Source organism: Phalacrocorax carbo, chromosome 6 (assembly GCF_963921805.1).
Source record: "Phalacrocorax carbo chromosome 6, bPhaCar2.1, whole genome shotgun sequence".
Taxonomy (NCBI): Eukaryota; Metazoa; Chordata; class Aves; order Suliformes; family Phalacrocoracidae; genus Phalacrocorax; species Phalacrocorax carbo.
In genome coordinates, this window is record NC_087518.1 from 37,581,487 (window position 1) to 37,599,184 (window position 17,698).

Consider the following 17,698-nt stretch of genomic DNA (forward strand, 5'->3'; position numbering starts at 1 on the left):
ATACATTTTTTTCCCAAGGACACCTGATTGAAAAAACCAAAGGATGTTTTTAGGGTTATATGAGCATTTTTATCTGTCATTGTTCATTTGCCTGAGCCCAATTTACATATTCTGTGATGCATTGCCAGTTTACTTAGTCAGGATGAAAGGCTGCAGTTACGAAGCTTATGTTTTGTACAACCACTCACTATAAGAAAGAAACACTACATAATGAGAGCATTATATCTGTTTCTGAAGCATCACTATAGTGTAAGGGAGAATTTCAGGACCATCTTTTATTTTAGGTGACATTCATTATCCAATATCTTAATTATATTTGAATAGTAATTACAACATTTTCCCAAGAAAATATAATTAGATTCTCATATCAAGAGGCAGATTACAAGTAAATTAATTATGCTTTGAGGCCACTATTAAAAACCTGGAGCAAGAAAAAATTGCTTCCAGTCAAAAAAGCAGTAGTTAGAGCATGCACTGTGTAAGCACACAGCACAGAAGAAAAATGACTAAAAAACCCCCCAGAAATACGGAATTAATGGTGCTTTGCTAGTGATCCACTGCGTGTAAACAGCCAGCAAAGAAGCTTGTACAGGAAATCTCTACAGGAAAGTTATTTCAAAAAGTCATACTAACCAAAATAAAAACTATAAGAAGTGAGTGGCAACTGAGTTAGTAAAATGTCAATATAAATGCAATAGCATGATAATGTCATCTTGTAGTCATTCCGAAGTGTAACACTATGAAATAATCCCGTAGCAATCACCTTGTAACAATGACCTCCCCAAATTAAAAAAAAGAACAAAACAAACTTGCTGCCTGGGGTGTCACTGGAGCGAAACCCATTTCTATGAATTTCAGTACGGCATTATGATCAGTTGTACATGTCTCTCTTGGTGTGGTTAGTTGTTATCCCAAGATTAATATTATTTCATTTTAGAAAGAAACACGCTTTTCCAGTAAAAATAGCTGAAGGGGAAAATCAGTTCTTAAATAAATTTTCCTTTATTAGGAAAAATTGGTAGAGCACTGTAACACTTCTGGAAAAAAAAGGCTAGCGGCTTTCCTTCTGGAGGAGTTACGCTTGCTCACATCCTTTTCTGTGGTTAAATTGTGTGCTACACATCAAGCGGCTTCCCCCATCTCAGCCACAATGACCATGGGTGCTCTGAGAACTGTTGTGTTCGGTGGTGAAAGGGCTGACAGATGCTTAGGTGTCTCTGCATACTAAAGATCCACTATTGCTTTTCCTTTGAGTGTTTTTTAAATTCTGCCTCCTCTAGTGCATTTTATTTGAATCAAGATAGGGAGAAGAGACTTCAAAGTAAATGTGGGAGTGGGAATGCTTTCCTCTCCTCTGAAAATATTTTCCTTTTGCCAAACCAAACCACAGATTAAAATCTTTAATATTTGTTTATTACCTTGAAAATATTTTATAATAAGAGGTGGCTTGGATTAGTTGAAAGGTTTGGTTGGGGGAAGCTTAATTTAGGTTTCAGACTTCTGAAAACACTTTAAAATAATTTCATTTGTCCAAAGGAAAAAAGAAAAAAGTTTATACCTTTTAAAATTGTCAAAACATTTTTTCCAGCAATTTTTAAATAAAAGTTAAAAAAAACCACACACACACAACAAAACGACACAAAACCCCACCCTCTTCCTTCTAGAAGGCTCCAAAAATTCCTGGCCAGTTCCACTTCAAAGACTGGATAGTTAGAAGAGACCACCATCCAACTTTGTATTCCTGCTCAGTGTTTGGAAAACAGCTCTCACATTTACTGTGGCATACAGTCCAAAACAATTGTGCTTACTTTTGCTCATGATAAATGTGAGTGGATAAATTAGTCTCCAATTATTACTATTATTACTATTTGTCTCCAGTTGTGTGTCAGATTTGCATCAAATCTGGCAAGACACAAAAAATTTTTTTCCCATCTTGAATTACAAGTGCAACACCTATTTTCAGAATCAGCGTGGCTTCTGACACGTAGAAGGATATGGTCATAAAGAAAGACCACATGGTTAGGGAGTGACATTAAGTGATCACAAATAGTGCAGTCTACTAGCCTAGTTATTCCCATAGCTTCTAGTGTAATGAACAGCAAATACAGAAGGCTCTGAATGCCCAGCCTTCAGAAAGTTAATTCCATTTCTTGACCCATTCGCCAATTGCAATTACCATGTCAAAATGAGATTTCATGTAGGTATTTTCTCTGGGGTTACTGGTTTCCGACCTTATTTTAAAAGAGTGTTGTATAAGGACACACTATATTAATCTACTTCATTCAATTAATACTGAAGTCTGACTTTGCTGCTGCAGGAATGGAGGGGGTCAAGGTTAACATGGCTCATGTTTGATCCATTCTTCAGTAGTCAGGTGCTGCCAGAGACTGTTTAATTCACTCCAATTAATCTTATTTAAGAAAAGAGTGAGCTGTACGAGCAGTGTCTTTAGACTGCAGTTCATTTCCACAATCCAGCAACATTCAGGGCTACATTTTCAAAAGAGCTCAGTGTTTGCTATTCTTCAGGCATGTGAGTTGTTCCCATAGGTTAGCTGAGGATCTGAAGCAAAAGTCCTTCAAAAGTCGTGTGGGGATACGGAGTTTCTCCTTGCTCTGCCACACCAGCAGTTAATGCCCTCAGTTCTGAGTGCAGCTGAAAGCTAAGAGGAAATCTTACCCTGCTGGCACGAGGAGCTCCTGCAACACATACAGGCCTTCAGATGGTGGCTGCTATGAGGGCTTCTTGTTTGCTACTGTGAACGCATCTTTTACTATAGGTGCTTCTATATGGGACAAACCAGCTTGCTTATAGTCAAGGTATTGCAGATGCAGTTTCTGATAGCAAAATGATATTTCTCTGATAGTGGTAACTACCTTAGAAGTGCTGGCTTAGAAATTCTTGCACCCCAGAAATTCAGGGGCTCAGATTTAGAAGTCTGAATTCCACAAAACTATGTGTGGTGAATGTTGGTGCTAAAGTCCAAATCTGGGTGCTAAGACAAGACCTCTCAGCAGGTGCCCATGCACAACAATCACATTCACCCAGGCTTTCAGTGTATTGGAGGAAGTTACTATAAAAATGCCTTATTTTACTTAAAAAAAAAAAAAAAGTAAAAAACTCTTGAGTCCCAGGAAAATAGAAAGTGCTTGTGAAATTCAGCCTATGCAAAGACCTCAGCATGCCCACACACAAAATTTAAGATCCAGTTCAGCAACTGAATTCAGCAACAAGTCACCTGGTGATTTAAGGGGCCCTCTGGATACTATCAGAATATAAATCAATTGCAGTAGTCACGTCCACTCTTTTCCCCTCTCACATCCAACATGATGCTTAGAGATCAAGCTGTGCCATCCCCATCCAGGGGATGTTTTCCCACTGGCATGGGAACACGGTGACATCGTGTCAACATGTATGTCACCTTCACTGAGGTCAGTATCACCTCCAGTGATTAAAATAGGTGTGAAATATTCTGAATCAACACACGTTTGGAAGCCAGAATATTTCATTTTAGCTTGTGAACAATATAATTCAAACTGACAGTCTTTCAGGATTTAGTTTGGTACAAAACTGTGGCCTTTAAGAAATACACTGGCATTAAGATGAATGCTGTCTTAACCAATACTTAGCAGGAACTTGATATCCCTTTGGGGCACTTACTGTTACCTATTGTTCCCATAACATTGTCTAATACTTTAGCACAGAGGCCAAGGTTTCCAGGAGGAATTTAGTACTTGCCAGGACCCACACTGAGACACTTCAGAGATGCCTGCGGGGAATTTTTGCTTTGCACTTTCTGGAAGTCACATCCTTCAACTGGAAACCTGAAAATCAAAGAGCTCCAAATCGTCAAAAGCTTTTCAAAACTTTGTCACAAACAGTCAATACTATGACTGAATAAAAAAAAAGGAAAAAGGAAATTATAAGGGATATTAGGCATCGGGAAGGATTAAGAAGGCTCTCTAAGTGGCCTTTACAAATATTACTTGTTGGTGAATACTGTGTTTTGCATTTCCATTGCTAATTGCAGTACCTCAGAATGATTTATCACTGAAAACAAATATCGCTTGCCTCACCTGCGAGCACAGTGAGGCAGAACGGAGTAAAGAATTGGTTTTCTGGCCCCGAGCCCAATGCTTGACCTGAGAAACCAAACAGGTTGTCAGCTTTCTCAACACAGGATATTTCCAAAGACCCAAATTCGAATAACAGTTTTAGAACCACCTACTCCTTCCCAGCCTCTGCATATGACTGTAATTATCACCCTGCCCTGTCTCTGGGACAATCACAGTATTTACCAAAAGTACAATGTACATATGTAGTGTATGTTAAAATCAAGAAACTTTGGTTACTAATCCTGCCTTCCTGATTCTTACTCTTTCTTGTTCCCCACATGGTTGCCTGCTGGAGTTGTTGGGTCTAAATTCCTTCTGAAACCACTTAGTATTGATCAGGTGAAATGATGCAACGTACTAGCTTAAAACTTTTCCAAATACCTTTGAAACTGTTGCTTACCTATACAATTATCTCCTCTGAAACAGATGGGCTTTTCAATTTAGTTCCAATACTCATAGTTGTAGGACTATGGTTTGGTGTATGAATTACCCCATTCTGAAGGAAAGAAAAAAGAGAATTAAAAGAGGATGTGTAAGTCTGCTAGCATGTCTGTTCTGCTGAAGTGAAATGCATAGAGGTAAAATGTAAATTTACAACCCATTTAGCACTTAATATGTCGGTGCTTTTGTAGAAACACTATTTGCCTCCTTCTGTCAAGCACTTCTGTAACCTTGACACTCACAGGAAGATTATAGGTACAGAGAGACACTTCCTGATTAGACGGTTCATTAGCAGGAAGGTACAGAATACTAATTGCAAATTTTCATCTGCATTGACAAGGCCTGACTTAGCATTCATCTGACAGTGGAATTGCTTCCCTGGTGATATCTACCACACACAATATGGTAAAAACATGTTATTTTGCAAAAAAAATCATCAAAGATGAGGATAAGCGAATCACATGCTATTGAGTTCTGCAGGTCCCAGGGGAATCCTGTCGTACCTTACAAAGACACTTTGTTTTGCCTATCTAAGTGTAAAATACTCAGGAGAGACTTCATATGAAAAACCAAACAGCTTAAGCTCCTTCCCAGACTTGCAATAATTTGAACATCATGCACTTTAACTAGTACCTGACCGCAAGGAAGTACAAGGTGCTAGCAAGCATTTCCCTACTTGAAACTCATGTGGTTGAAAATATATTTGGAAGCAGAGGCTGGGTTATCTCTCCCACCATTTCTATCATGTGCAAAATTATGTATATCTGAGTGAATCAAATTGATGCTTCTGTAATCTCTGGTTAAATTTATATTTTAGGTTAGCAGGTAGAATACCCTCATTACTTAGCAGGAAGATGGCTACATGGAGAAGCAATAAAGTAGTCATAATTTCAAAAAATATATTACATTTAAGGAAGCAATAGGCTTGGCAGATCTTGCAAAATAATTTTATGTTTTCAAATACAACCCATCAGTTTCATAAAACCATTTATAATCTGCAAATTGGCAGAACTGGAAGCTCGTGCTCTGCTGAGTCTTCTGGAAGAAAATGTTTTGCTTTGAAGTGCTACTCAGGCTAAGGAAGGAATAAAAAGAGCAAAGCAAGAGTTCAAGGGGAAAAATATTTGAACACCCTAATAACATAAAAAAAGAAGCTCAAAAGTAATATTTTCAGACTAACATCAGAAGTTAAATATAACCATAAAATATTTATCTGTGGAAAAGCATGGACCAAGGGAGCTTGCAGTTGTCTCTTGTAGGCATTTAACTTTGCAAGTGTTGTGGGAAATCAATGCACATAGCTGTGCTTGATGCAAGGTGCCTAATTAAAATGCAGATGGATCTATAGCAGTTTTGTTAATGAGGTAAACAACTTCCTGTTACAATACAGCCCTCTACCCATAAGACTGTTTAGCCAGCCCTTATTCACATTGGTTTGTCTGTTGTCCGTTGTTCATAATTACCCAAAGAGCTACGAGCTAAAAAAAAAAAAGATTGCAATCTATGAACTGTTTCATAAAGAGGGTACAAGTACCATAAACAGGATGATGATCTGGTCAGGTCCATTGTTCTAGCAAACTCTGCCGTCCAGCGTTTTCAATAAATACCTAAGGATGTATTTTGACGCACAAAACATGATGTCAGACTTGAATGACTTCATGCTCTTCTGCTCCATGATTTTTCATAAAATGAAGTTCTCCCAATGGTGGACAGTAGCACACAGCTATGATGAAATTCATCAAGAACTTAACGGAAGATATAAAGGAGCACTGCTGAGTGCTAGCAACAGAAGCCAAAGACCGTAGGAAAAAACCAGCAACATTTTATAAAGCAGAAGTTTCTGCATTAGGTATACAAAATTGGGGACTGAGCTAATGTAGGCTGGAGCTTGTGCAGAAAATCTAATGCTATATTCAGAGAATCACAGTATCATATGGGTGGGAAGGAACCTCCAGAGGTCTCTAGTCCAACCACCTGCTCAAAGCAGGTCCAGTTCGAGCAGGTTGCCCAGGATCTTGTCCACCTGAATTTTGTATACCCAAACCTCTTTAGGCAATATTATCTTCAGCTCAGTCACCCTTGCATGAAATCACCAACCTGCTCCTGACTGATTACCAGTGTTTTATTTGCTAGTGAACAAAAAGAATTTAATAAAAGCTTCAGGTTAGTCAGCAACAAGCACTTTGTAAATTCACTTCTTCCACTCTCAAGGGGATTGTATAGTTTATATGAATTATTTAACTGTTCTAATTTTTGTTCATTTTATAGTTTAGATAAAAACTACTGTAACTTTTTACAGTCTGGAAAAGAAATACAAATTACGTAACAAAATTACCTATAATTGTATTTGATCTAGAAGGCACAGGGTGGCATCAGTAAAAATTGCCCTTTAAATTGGAGCAACATTGAACAATTGGAGAACAACATGCCAAGCAGTGAGAGGCAGAGGATACACACACAATTAATTAGTACTGCTGTCATCTGAAAGTTGAAAGCCATGCTTATATCAGGCAACAAAAGATGTTAGATAATGAAATTTGCTGGCCAGAGATGCAGTAGAATATTTCAGAAAACATGACACCGACTAGTATAATTTGATACCACACCACAGCGTAATTATTGCAAAGAAGCAATCAGAATGGATAAGGGTAGCAAATGGCAACACAAACCCTTTTGCCCAGAGAAAATAGCATAGCCTCTGACTTACGGGACTGCAGAATCTCATCAAAGCTAAGCTGTACTGAGAAAGTATGGAAATTACATTTAGATGTTATGTTTCACAGTGTACCAGCACTTCATGAAGTACCTGTACTGCAGAAATTTGAACCTTCTCCTGTAGGCAACTTCAAGGAATTGGGGCACTGATAAGTTAAGTTAGTTTGTTCCCCATTAAATTCGGGGATATGAACAACTCATGAAGAAGAAGAAACTTTTGAAATAGGCATTGAGAAATGCAGAGCTGTTTCAAACAGGGTGAAAAAGCAGCTTTTTTGGCTATCCTGAAAGCAATTATATTGTAATAACTTCCAAAAGACCTAGGTTTTGTTCATACACTTGCTATATGGCTTGTAATGACTACAGAGTTACTTGGAAGATTATTTAATCCAAATGTCAACATGTTGTTTACATGCTATAGGTGTGTTCTCAGATTGATGGCATATCTTCAGGTCTGAAGACTAAGTAGTTTGCTTACAGCACAGATTTTACGTATACTTCTGTAACTTCCAGAAAAACATCCAGATTTAGGAGATGTGACAACCTCCTTGCAGTACTTACTGTATATTTCTCAGAACTGAAAACTTCATCTTATAAAAAATTTTGGCTCTATTTCTGAATATTCGAAGGATTTCTTTTTTTAAATTGACTGGTATATTGAATCTGTAGGTCTTCATACCAAATATATTATAACAATTGTTGGAAATGTGCCTTCTTTAAACTTCTTCATTAATACACAGTGTTTCCCTAATAAAGATTAAATTATTTTAATCAGCAGTTATAACCACCACAAGACAACGTATCACATTCCTGTCAATGGAGACTAATTCCACAAAAACAATTTTTAAATTGTTCAAAATTATAATGGAAAATGTTGTTCATCTAAGTTATATAGTAATAAACTTAAATAAGAATGCACTTAAAGCAGGTGATCAGCGCTGACCTCAGCTGCATAATTTAGCCCAACAGAAGAATTCCCAGATGGCAGAATGGTATTTTCATGTTCATATTGTAATGCTTATATATTTCACTAGATAATTTCAAACAGAAACTAAATAGACAGATGGCAAGGAGAGGAAAACATCCAAACAACTATAAATCTACATGTAAAACAAAGGGGATTACTAAAAGAGAAAAGCTGAAGAACACAATTAGCCATTTAATTATATTTAACTTTATAGTTATCTAGGTATTTTCCACTAGGAACCCAATTCATCATCCTGTTCGTAACTCAGGACATTTGACCAGGAAATCCAGCCTGGGTTGCCGTCGGAGAGACCAGGACTCTTTGAAGCCCCTGGAAGAATGGCAGGTGGAGCAGGGGGGCTCAGAAGAGCTGGAGGCTCCCGGGTCAGGGCTCTTCCTGCAGGAGGGTGGAGGCCTCCTAAGAAGCAGAGGTGATAGAGCTGCTGGTGCCAGGAGAAGTGAAAGAGAATCTGAAAAGGTGTGCCACAAGGTTAGCAGTGGGTGAGCGCAGATGCACATGAATGAGGTGGGAAAGAAGGAAGGGTCTTGCAGCAGGAGGTATTTTAAAATTATTCAGTTCACTGAGCTGAAAAAGAGTGGATATGAAAGTACCTACCCATTATATACAGCTTTCTTAAATTCATCATGATGATGTTGGCATCAAGAGTCTGCTCCCTACTCACCTGAGAGTTTAAGCATATGCTTGATTTTAAGTCTGTGCTTAATTCAGTTAAGTGTACATGTAAAATTAAACACATTATCAAAGACTTCCTAAACTGGGGATTAAGATTCTGCTGAATCAGGGAGGACAAAAAGCAATACCAAATTTATTAAGCATTATCTGTTTTACAGTAGTATAACATAGCAGTGGCCAAGCAGATTTTTCAGGGTTGTTCGTGGGCTGGGCAACACCTGGTCTCTCTGCTGTGGCAAGGAGGGCCAAGGGCCAGAAAGGCTGGTGAAGATGGTGGAAAGGGAGATTCGCTGCCAAAAAGGCAGCTCTTCTCTTTCTTGGCCTCAGAGCCTGAAAGATGCTGCAGCAATCATTGTTATGGTATAGCTTACCCGTAATAAATGTACATACTTAACAATGCCTAGGTTCGTAAGGTGCCAGAAGGCCAAAGTTTGTACTGGGATAGTAGTATCTGAACATGGCTGCTGGAGCTGTCACTGCCTTCCTTCCCTTCCATTTTGCTAGCCCAGTCCAAGGCTTTAATATCTGTGAACAGAGTTGTAATCGACAGATGAGGCATTGGACACCGAGGCAGTTTTGGGAAGAAACAAGGTGTTTGCTGTGGCATGCAGCAGGGAAGAGCCACGGCGCTGCACTGCCGTGGCAGCTGGGGAGGGCTCCTCCTAGTATGGGCAGGCTCGTTGCACTTGCACCAGCCACAGTTGTCTAAGGCCAGCTCTAGCTAGAAAGAAATGGAGTCCATCCCCTGGCCCCATCCTCTTCTCCTATCGATCTCACTATGTCATCTCCTGAACCTGTAAGTGACAGCTTCCTCTATGAGCAGTTCAAAATTACAACACAACCTGACGAAGCTCAGAGGACCTGTGCCACCTCGCAATTGTTCTGCTCCTTTCAGTGATGGCAAAAAGTAAATAAATCCAATGTAAACAAACCCCAAAAGATAGTGGAAGAGAACTGGCTAATGTCTAACTACAAAATAAGATTGAGAATGAGAATGTTTCATGTTTTTACTTCATGTGCTAATGAGCTAAGATACAGAAAAAAATGCAGAAAGCAGAAAGTGTTTATTAGCTGACTTGCACTTTCATGCAAGAAAGCATAAAGTGTTTATACTGTGAATCAGAAGGAATGTGATATAATAGGGGTTTATTAGATGATAATAAGTGATATATTTTGAAAGATGAAAAGAACGCGGTGGCTTCTCCGCTGTGCGCTGCCAGCCAGGCACAGTGCACCATTCACAGCACAGTTCTGCAGCAGAAAGCAGGCGAAAGACTCCGGTCCAGCTCGCAGACAAATCTGCGCCAGGTTTGAAAAATCACTCAGACCTGCCAAAGTAAAACCTTAACAAGCACAACTGCCTTTCGAGTCAAAGTCTGTAGTTTTGCAGTGAACAGGCTGATAAGGGGCACAGGCAAAGATGGCTTTTAGGGGACTGGGAGCCTTGGGTGTTACCTTGGTGTCAGAGAGGAGGAGAAAGCAGTGAGGATCAGCACCAGCCCTTTGGACAACAGACAACTCAGCGGAGAATGCCCTATCAAGATGAATATGGCTCATTCAAGAATTAACTCTCTACTCATCATCTACCTCAGTTTTTTGCTGCTCATCCATTTAAAAAGTAAGATTTGCTCTTTTTCTTATTGTTCTGACATGTCCTCTGGGTAGATGGCTGGATGTGCACTTCTAGCAGGAAGCTTGTGTTGTCAGAAGGCTTTAAAAATTTGATGGAGATGCCAAAAAGATTTGGTCCATGAAACTAAGTTGTATGAGCTCGTTGCATGATAGCTTTCCTTATTGTCATGCTTAAACTTTTTTTTAAATTACGAATGAAAGCATTTTTAATACCTTGCTTCACATACTGAAAGTACAGCAATAAAATGTTCTGTTAAAACTGTACCTATACTTTAAAGTCTGCACTTCGGTACCATTCATCTAGTAATTTTAAACCTATCTGATTAAAATCCAGACTAATTTACCCTTTGCTAAAGCTGTTCATGTTATGTATTTTAGTAGCACCCATTGCTTTTTTATATAAGCTTTTCTAATTACAACCTCTAGATAAATCAGTTATTAAACAACTGTGATATATTTGGTGTTCTAAATATCTCCATTATGAGGGAGTATAAAAGTCCAACTATTTTTATAGAGAAAATATTCTTGGCAAACGTCCACATAAACAGAAGCATGCAAGATACTGGAAGTCACAACGGGTTTCCTTGATAATTTTGTCAGATGGTTGGGAGTAAATACAAGCCAAGGAGGCTAAATGGCCTCAGCTGGTAAGGCTGATATATGTTTATGAAAAGCAGTAGCTCTTGAACATGTTTAAAATTAAGACAGGCAGGATGTGTGTCTGTCTGAGGAGGCTGTTTGATTTGTGTCTGTTGAATGTAAATCGCAATAAGACAAAGCTTTGAGCAGCTGCCATTAAACAAGAAGACTTGGCATTAGCGTACAGTGTTGTGTAATCTGGGTCACCTTCTGTTGCTGCATCACTCAAATTGTTACTTGGACAGTTTACAGCTCAACATAAATTAAAGACTGAAAAGCAAACAGATGCAGTTGGACCAACCAGCACTGGAAAAAAAAAAAACACCAAACGCTTTAAGATATAGGAAAAAATAAAAATTTTCATAGAAACACTGTTTTATCCTAGTAATTTTCTTCCTTAGGGATGTACTGTTGTGAATCAGGGAAGCCAAAATGTTCTTTCTAAATTCACTCACAACAGGACACATCCTGAAAAAAAACAGATAATGGATTTTCCACTTTCAAAAACCAATTTTGAAAGTCTCTGTACTGTAGGATGAACAACCAGAAAGTCTCTGAGACAGAGTCTGCTATGTAATTAAAAGAAAGTAACAGGAATGGTGTTAGTTAAGAAAATTTCATTTATACATGAGGCAGGCAAATTAGAACAAAATATCAAAGCTTTGAGAAAGGGAATAAAAAGCTAAGTGCTTATAAAATTAGAAAGGTCACATTAAAAACATGATGCACAAATAAAACATTGCTAGACTGTAAACAAGAAAAAAGCCCCCCAAGAATCAGGTTAAAAAAAAAAAAAAAGATTAACACAAGTGCTGGCTTGACCTTGTGTAAGCTCTGCTCAGCTCAGGATGCCAAAAGAGGGAAAAGTAGTTGTATGTCATTTTGTGCCTTTTCCTTAGCACAGTTGGCTGGGATGACATTTCAGACGTGGCATGAGTTTTCTCTGGGTTATGGCCATATGTCCAGTCTCAAGCAAGAGGCTTTTTAGCCTTGTAGGACTCTCCTTAGGTAGACCTGTGGCTGCTGCAAACTGATGTGATACAAATTGATATACCAAGATGGAGTAGCTACAGCAGGGGCCAAAATCAGATGCAGGACCATATCTGTATCTACTGATGCAGGGTATTTAGTGATCTTGATAGGTATTTTCATGAGAAAGTTTGTACACCATTTGAAACTGCTAACAATTTCTGTTGATAAAAACATAACTGTGAATATATAAAACAGAAATGGAAAGAGAAGAATTGACTGCAATTATTTCCTTACTTAAAAATTAAAGCTGAGAAAGACCAAGATAGAAAAGTTGAGCATAAAAGAGAACAGAGATGATTTCTGATATTTATAAAAGTTATATCAGCCATTATATTTTTAAAATCAATTTACTGGACTTGTCTTCCCCCAAAGGATTCTAATCTCAGGTCCTGCTTAAAGTCTTCCTAATAATTATTTATTCTCAACAACTTGGAAGTATTTAGAAGCCAAACCTTCTTAAAAACATACCTGCATATAATTTTTTTCAACTCATCCATTTTCCTGAGGTGAACGGTGGTATGCATAAATTGGGAACTGACCCATTCAGGTAGAAGGTCTTTTAGTAACAGTGGAAATTAAATCAAAGCATTTTTCAGGAATGTTGTTACATGAAAACAAAATATTGTAGTATTGCATAAAATTAGTAAGTTGAACTAGAAAGAAATATAAGCAAAGTTGTTCAACCTTATTAAAATAATTGTGTGCCCTCTTATTTGCAAAACAGCTCACATGTAGTTTGGAATATTTTATAAGATACTATTCTTTAATTTCCATACAACACTAAGTGTTGAGTAGGTGGTAAAATTTAATAAAAGTCTTCAGTTGCACAAAGCTGAAGAGTAAGGTATTAAAGAATGTAGTCTTGTCACTTGTGGTTCCTTTTGAATCCCCAGGGTAAGTAAAAATGGTATTTTATTATCACTCATAACAACACTTAATATCAGACTGTACAGCAACAGGGATTTCAACCTGTAAATCACAGCCTTCCTACAAACAATACCAAAGTGGTGGGGTTTTTTTATTATTATTATTCCAATTGTTTAAAATGCTTTTGGAAAGACCATTTGTAATTTAGTCTACTGAAGCCTCAGTTGATACATGATGCTGTCAGGGGCAACACCTGTACAAATACAAATATGGGTGCTCAGAAATGAAATGTGCTTGATTAAAAAAGAACAGGTGTAGTTCCATCTCTGCAAAGTTATGTTTCCAAAAAGATTGTGGGCTTAGCACTCTCTTGGCACAGAAGAAAGGAGCCTGTTGGAGAGCCCTTGATGTCTTTTTGTACACTGGCCTGCCTTAGGGCAGTTCTCAGCTCTGGTGTTTGCTGCTGTCATATCGCTGAGGCAAAGGGGTGCTGTTGGTGAAGGCGTGGAGACTGTACCCCCACCCAGGGGCAAGATTTCTCTGCTGGCAGGCAATGCTTAGCCTAATTCACAGTCTTGACAGCACCACAACTACATGACAACACAGCAAGCCTGTAGAAAGATGTGGGCAAATGGTTAAAATCTAGCCCCAAATTCATGTGCTACATGTCTATTGGGGCTCTGCAAAACACATATTCCACAGGGTGTTTCCTTCCCACACTGGCTTACCAATGGAGCTATGAATTGGTTAAAAGAAAACTGTACCTACTTTCCTTAATTATCCTGTGCCTCTTTCTCCATTGGAAATCTCTGTTTTGCTGACACTGGTAGATTTTATTTTATTGGGGTGAAATTAAATCAAATATGCTAATTATCTTTTCATTGCCAGTCATTACTCTATATACCAAAGAGTTTCTGCAACCCTTAGGTGCTCAAGTCTTACATACAGTTGTATATATCTTGTTTATAATTCCCTGCTTTTTATTTTTAACCTTCAAAACATGAATATGGCAGACTACACAGAAACAATTATTTTTGCCTAGGGACTCTATAAAGAGAGGGACTATAAGGCTTTGTCTGAAATTGCAATCATATGAGACCCTACCAGTGAAGTAGTCTTCCCCATTCCCTTAATATGAAAGTAGTGGTACAGATCTGTAAATTTATTCATGCCTTGTGCCCGTGGTTATGAGTATTGCATGCAAGCCCTCAATACAAGTTGTTTTTTATATAGTGTTTTGTGAACATAACTTGTTTCCACAAATTATACCAAATTAACTACTTACAGAAAGTTAATCTGGGGGGCATCTGGAGATGGTCAGCTCTGTTTGAGGAGGGACCACGGATCATTATGTACAATAGTTGACAGGAAGCATGTCCCAGACCCAGAACATTGATAACTAATTGCTGCCATATTATTGTCTAACAGGAATTGCCAGCATATAACTCTGAGCAGAGTTGCTTAAGAAACAGAGGAAGGCAAATTATGATAAATACAGGTATATTTAGGCATTGGTTTTGGAAGTCATTCTGTCTAGGGTCAAGTGCAAGTTCAGAATCTTTTATCTTAATCCAACATCTGACTTTTTTTTTTTAAACAAGCTTTACAATTGATTATCTCACAAATGCAGAATTATCTTTTCCTTTTGGCACAAATTCAGTAAAAAATATTTTAATTTCAAAACTATTTTTCATCATCTTAATGGCTTCATGACCTTTCAACAGAGCTGAAAAAAGTTACTATTTACTTCATAATAATTCCCCCAAAAATTCATAAATTAAGAATGGAATTTAATTTGGGATTGCTGTTAATATGAGCAAAATATCTGAGCTTTACTTGCACCCTTTTTCTGCCCCTCTGAGATGCTGACACTATGTAATTTTTCCTCAAGGACAAGGTCTTTTAATATCCTGCAACTATTCCCATTACTCATGCAACTTCTAATTACTGCTTAATTATTGCGTTAGGAATAGAGAGATTTGTGGTTTTGCTCATACTGCTTATCGTTCATGCACACTTAGATGATGCAAGCAGCTTTCCAGTAAAGTATTGTTAGGATGCACATTTGATGAGTTCATAGCAGATTTGGTACTTCAGCAGATCCTCATTAGCCTGTTACGGAGTGCAGTGTGTGTCAGAGCTGCAGTCAGCAACTTCTGAGCACAAGCACCAGGAACCCTACAGCTTCCCCTCTGTTCTAGCTGTCATACGTTACATCTATATCATATAAAAAAGAAATATCTTTCAGATGTTTGCCATCATCTTACATGAGTTTAAAGCAACAGCTTCTTGACCCAATTGTAAGGGTGTTGTGGGTTGTTTTTTTTTTTTCCTTTTCATTTATGTATCTTATTATTGATAACATTTCCATCTCTGGAATTAAATTAAATCCTAAGAATATAAAGTAGTAACCCTATAATTTTTAAACAGGTAACTTCTGCAAGATGGATCATTTGCATAAAAGCGGCATTAAAAACATCCAAACCACACCTGGTTTTGAGCCCTCCAATTCAAATTATTAGAGGCATCCTTAAGGTGCTACATGTACCATTCCAATAGCAGAGCAAGAATACCAGGTCACAGACAACCTGTCTGTGCTTTGTAAAATGTGAACTGTCAACACTGAGAATCCTTGGAGGTTAAACATTTCCCCATGTCCTGTAGTAGTCACCCAGAAATCACAATGCAAGAAATTAGCATCTTTGAAAATTTAGTCCTCAAATGACATAGTTTGGCAACACAGGATAAAACACTGAATGATGTATTCACAGGCAAGGAATAGAAAGTGAATTCTGTGGCAGGAACACTGATCAAACTCTATAAGCAGGCATTGTTTCTGAGTAGTGACCTATTAGGAAAGAGTCTGATGGGAAATGGAGGTTGGGCAAAAGGGCATTTGTCAGTCATGCTCAACTAGCTGCACAGACCTCGTGCTTGGTCTTGAAACACTGACATGTTGTGCAGCATCGGTGATAATATACTGGAGAAACTGATGCTGGAATGTTAACGCATGTCATGCAAGCAGAGGACATAAACCCAATGTTTTAATATATACAAAAACCTTTCAAAGGTATCCCCAGCCAAAGTGTACAACTATGTCTAGCTATCCACAGGGTTTTTTTCCCTGTGTTACTTTTGATAAACCTGGGACACCTAGGGAGTCCTGTCCCAGTGCAACACTCCACACCTTTTCCTCTCCGGAGGAGGAAACTCAGGAAGAAAATAGTGCTGTTTAGAGAATGCTCAAATCTTGATGTCCAGAATGAGTACTTCCCTATTGAAAATCTATATGGAAAGGCAAATATTTTGCTGTTATGTGTTGACAGGAAAATGAGATGTAAGACACGGAGAGCAATCAATGCACTATTCAGTACTGGCTATATCCAGGTTTGAGTGCTGCTGTGAGCGAGAGAGAAGCAATTAGGAAAATGCTGAAAATGGACAGCAAAAATAGGAAGACATTTAGAAAGATGTGCCCTCTGAGAAAGGGTCACGGGAAGAGAAGCCTGTGGGAGGACATGATTACAGTCTTACCTACACAAAAGAGAATGACAATCAAGGAAGATGATGAGATCGGTTGCTCCCTATGACCTTTGGAAGGGCAGGCTCTGCAAAATACTAGATTCCACATGCAGCAGGAAGATTTGAGTGAACTTTCCCAGTTGAAGGATAATTAAATCTCTATATCAGAACTGTTTAATGAACAGGTTAGATAAATATCTGCCAGAGATTGTCTAAACTGCTGTTTCACACCTGGTGTTACACAGATGAAGAGTTGTCAGCACCACCTTGGGGGTGATCTGTGAAGATCTCAGGTGATGGAGTCCCAGAGAAGCATGGGTCCCTACTTGGCCCGAGGGCTGTGGTGGCTCTGAGGCAGCTCAGGTATAGCTGCTGGGCTGGGCAAGCGGATGGCTCCCTGCAATCCTGCACCACAACCGAGGATTATCTGCTCTTCAAAAAAAGGCAGCCCTGACCCCAACCCCGTTTGTTAGATTAATAACAAAGCTGTTGCCTAAATTTCAGTTAGGAAATAGTTTAGTCTCATTCTTTGAGACATCAAGCACCCACTCATCATTTTTTGCTATCTTAGGCTTTAAATAAGCACTTTAAATAACCTAAATTTTACAGCCAGATTCTCAATTCACATAAAAAGGCGATGCAAGACTGGAACCTACTACACCAAAACAAATATCAGGAAATTCCTAGGATGTTTTTAAGTGGCTGTTCTGGACATGCTACAACTAATGATTAACAGTGTACTAGGAAGCTTCATCTAAGGGAAGTTTAACATTTTATTCTTATGACAATAAAAATCACTGTTTTATAAAACACTAAGATTAAAAAAAAAAGTACATATATATCCTACCAACTACCAACAGTAAAAGGATATGTGTCAGTCCCTTTTCTTTAACTCCTGATATACTGCGCACTCCCTCTAATAAATAAGTTAGATAAATAGCAGTCTAAGTGCCTTTGATCCTGCCTACAGGGGTTTGCAGCCAAAGACCTCGCAAGGATACTTCTGCTTTTTGGTTTTTTTATGATTCCTATCTCAGCATTAATAAAATCATTTAGACAATGCCTCTCTCTCTAG

At 38.4% G+C, this 17,698-nt stretch overlaps 1 protein-coding gene across 1 annotated transcript in view; it reads left to right on the forward strand.

Moving 5' to 3' along the window:
• The first annotated feature begins 9,201 nt into the window (after positions 1–9,201).
• The window catches only part of CRB1 (crumbs cell polarity complex component 1), a 109,221-nt gene continuing 100,724 nt past the window's right edge, over positions 9,202–17,698 (forward strand). Inside the window, exons 1-2 of the mRNA XM_064455774.1 lie at positions 9,202–9,291; positions 10,363–10,549. Of these exons, the coding sequence (XP_064311844.1) occupies positions 9,202–9,291; positions 10,363–10,549 (277 nt within the window). The remainder of the gene's footprint in view (positions 9,292–10,362; positions 10,550–17,698) is intronic.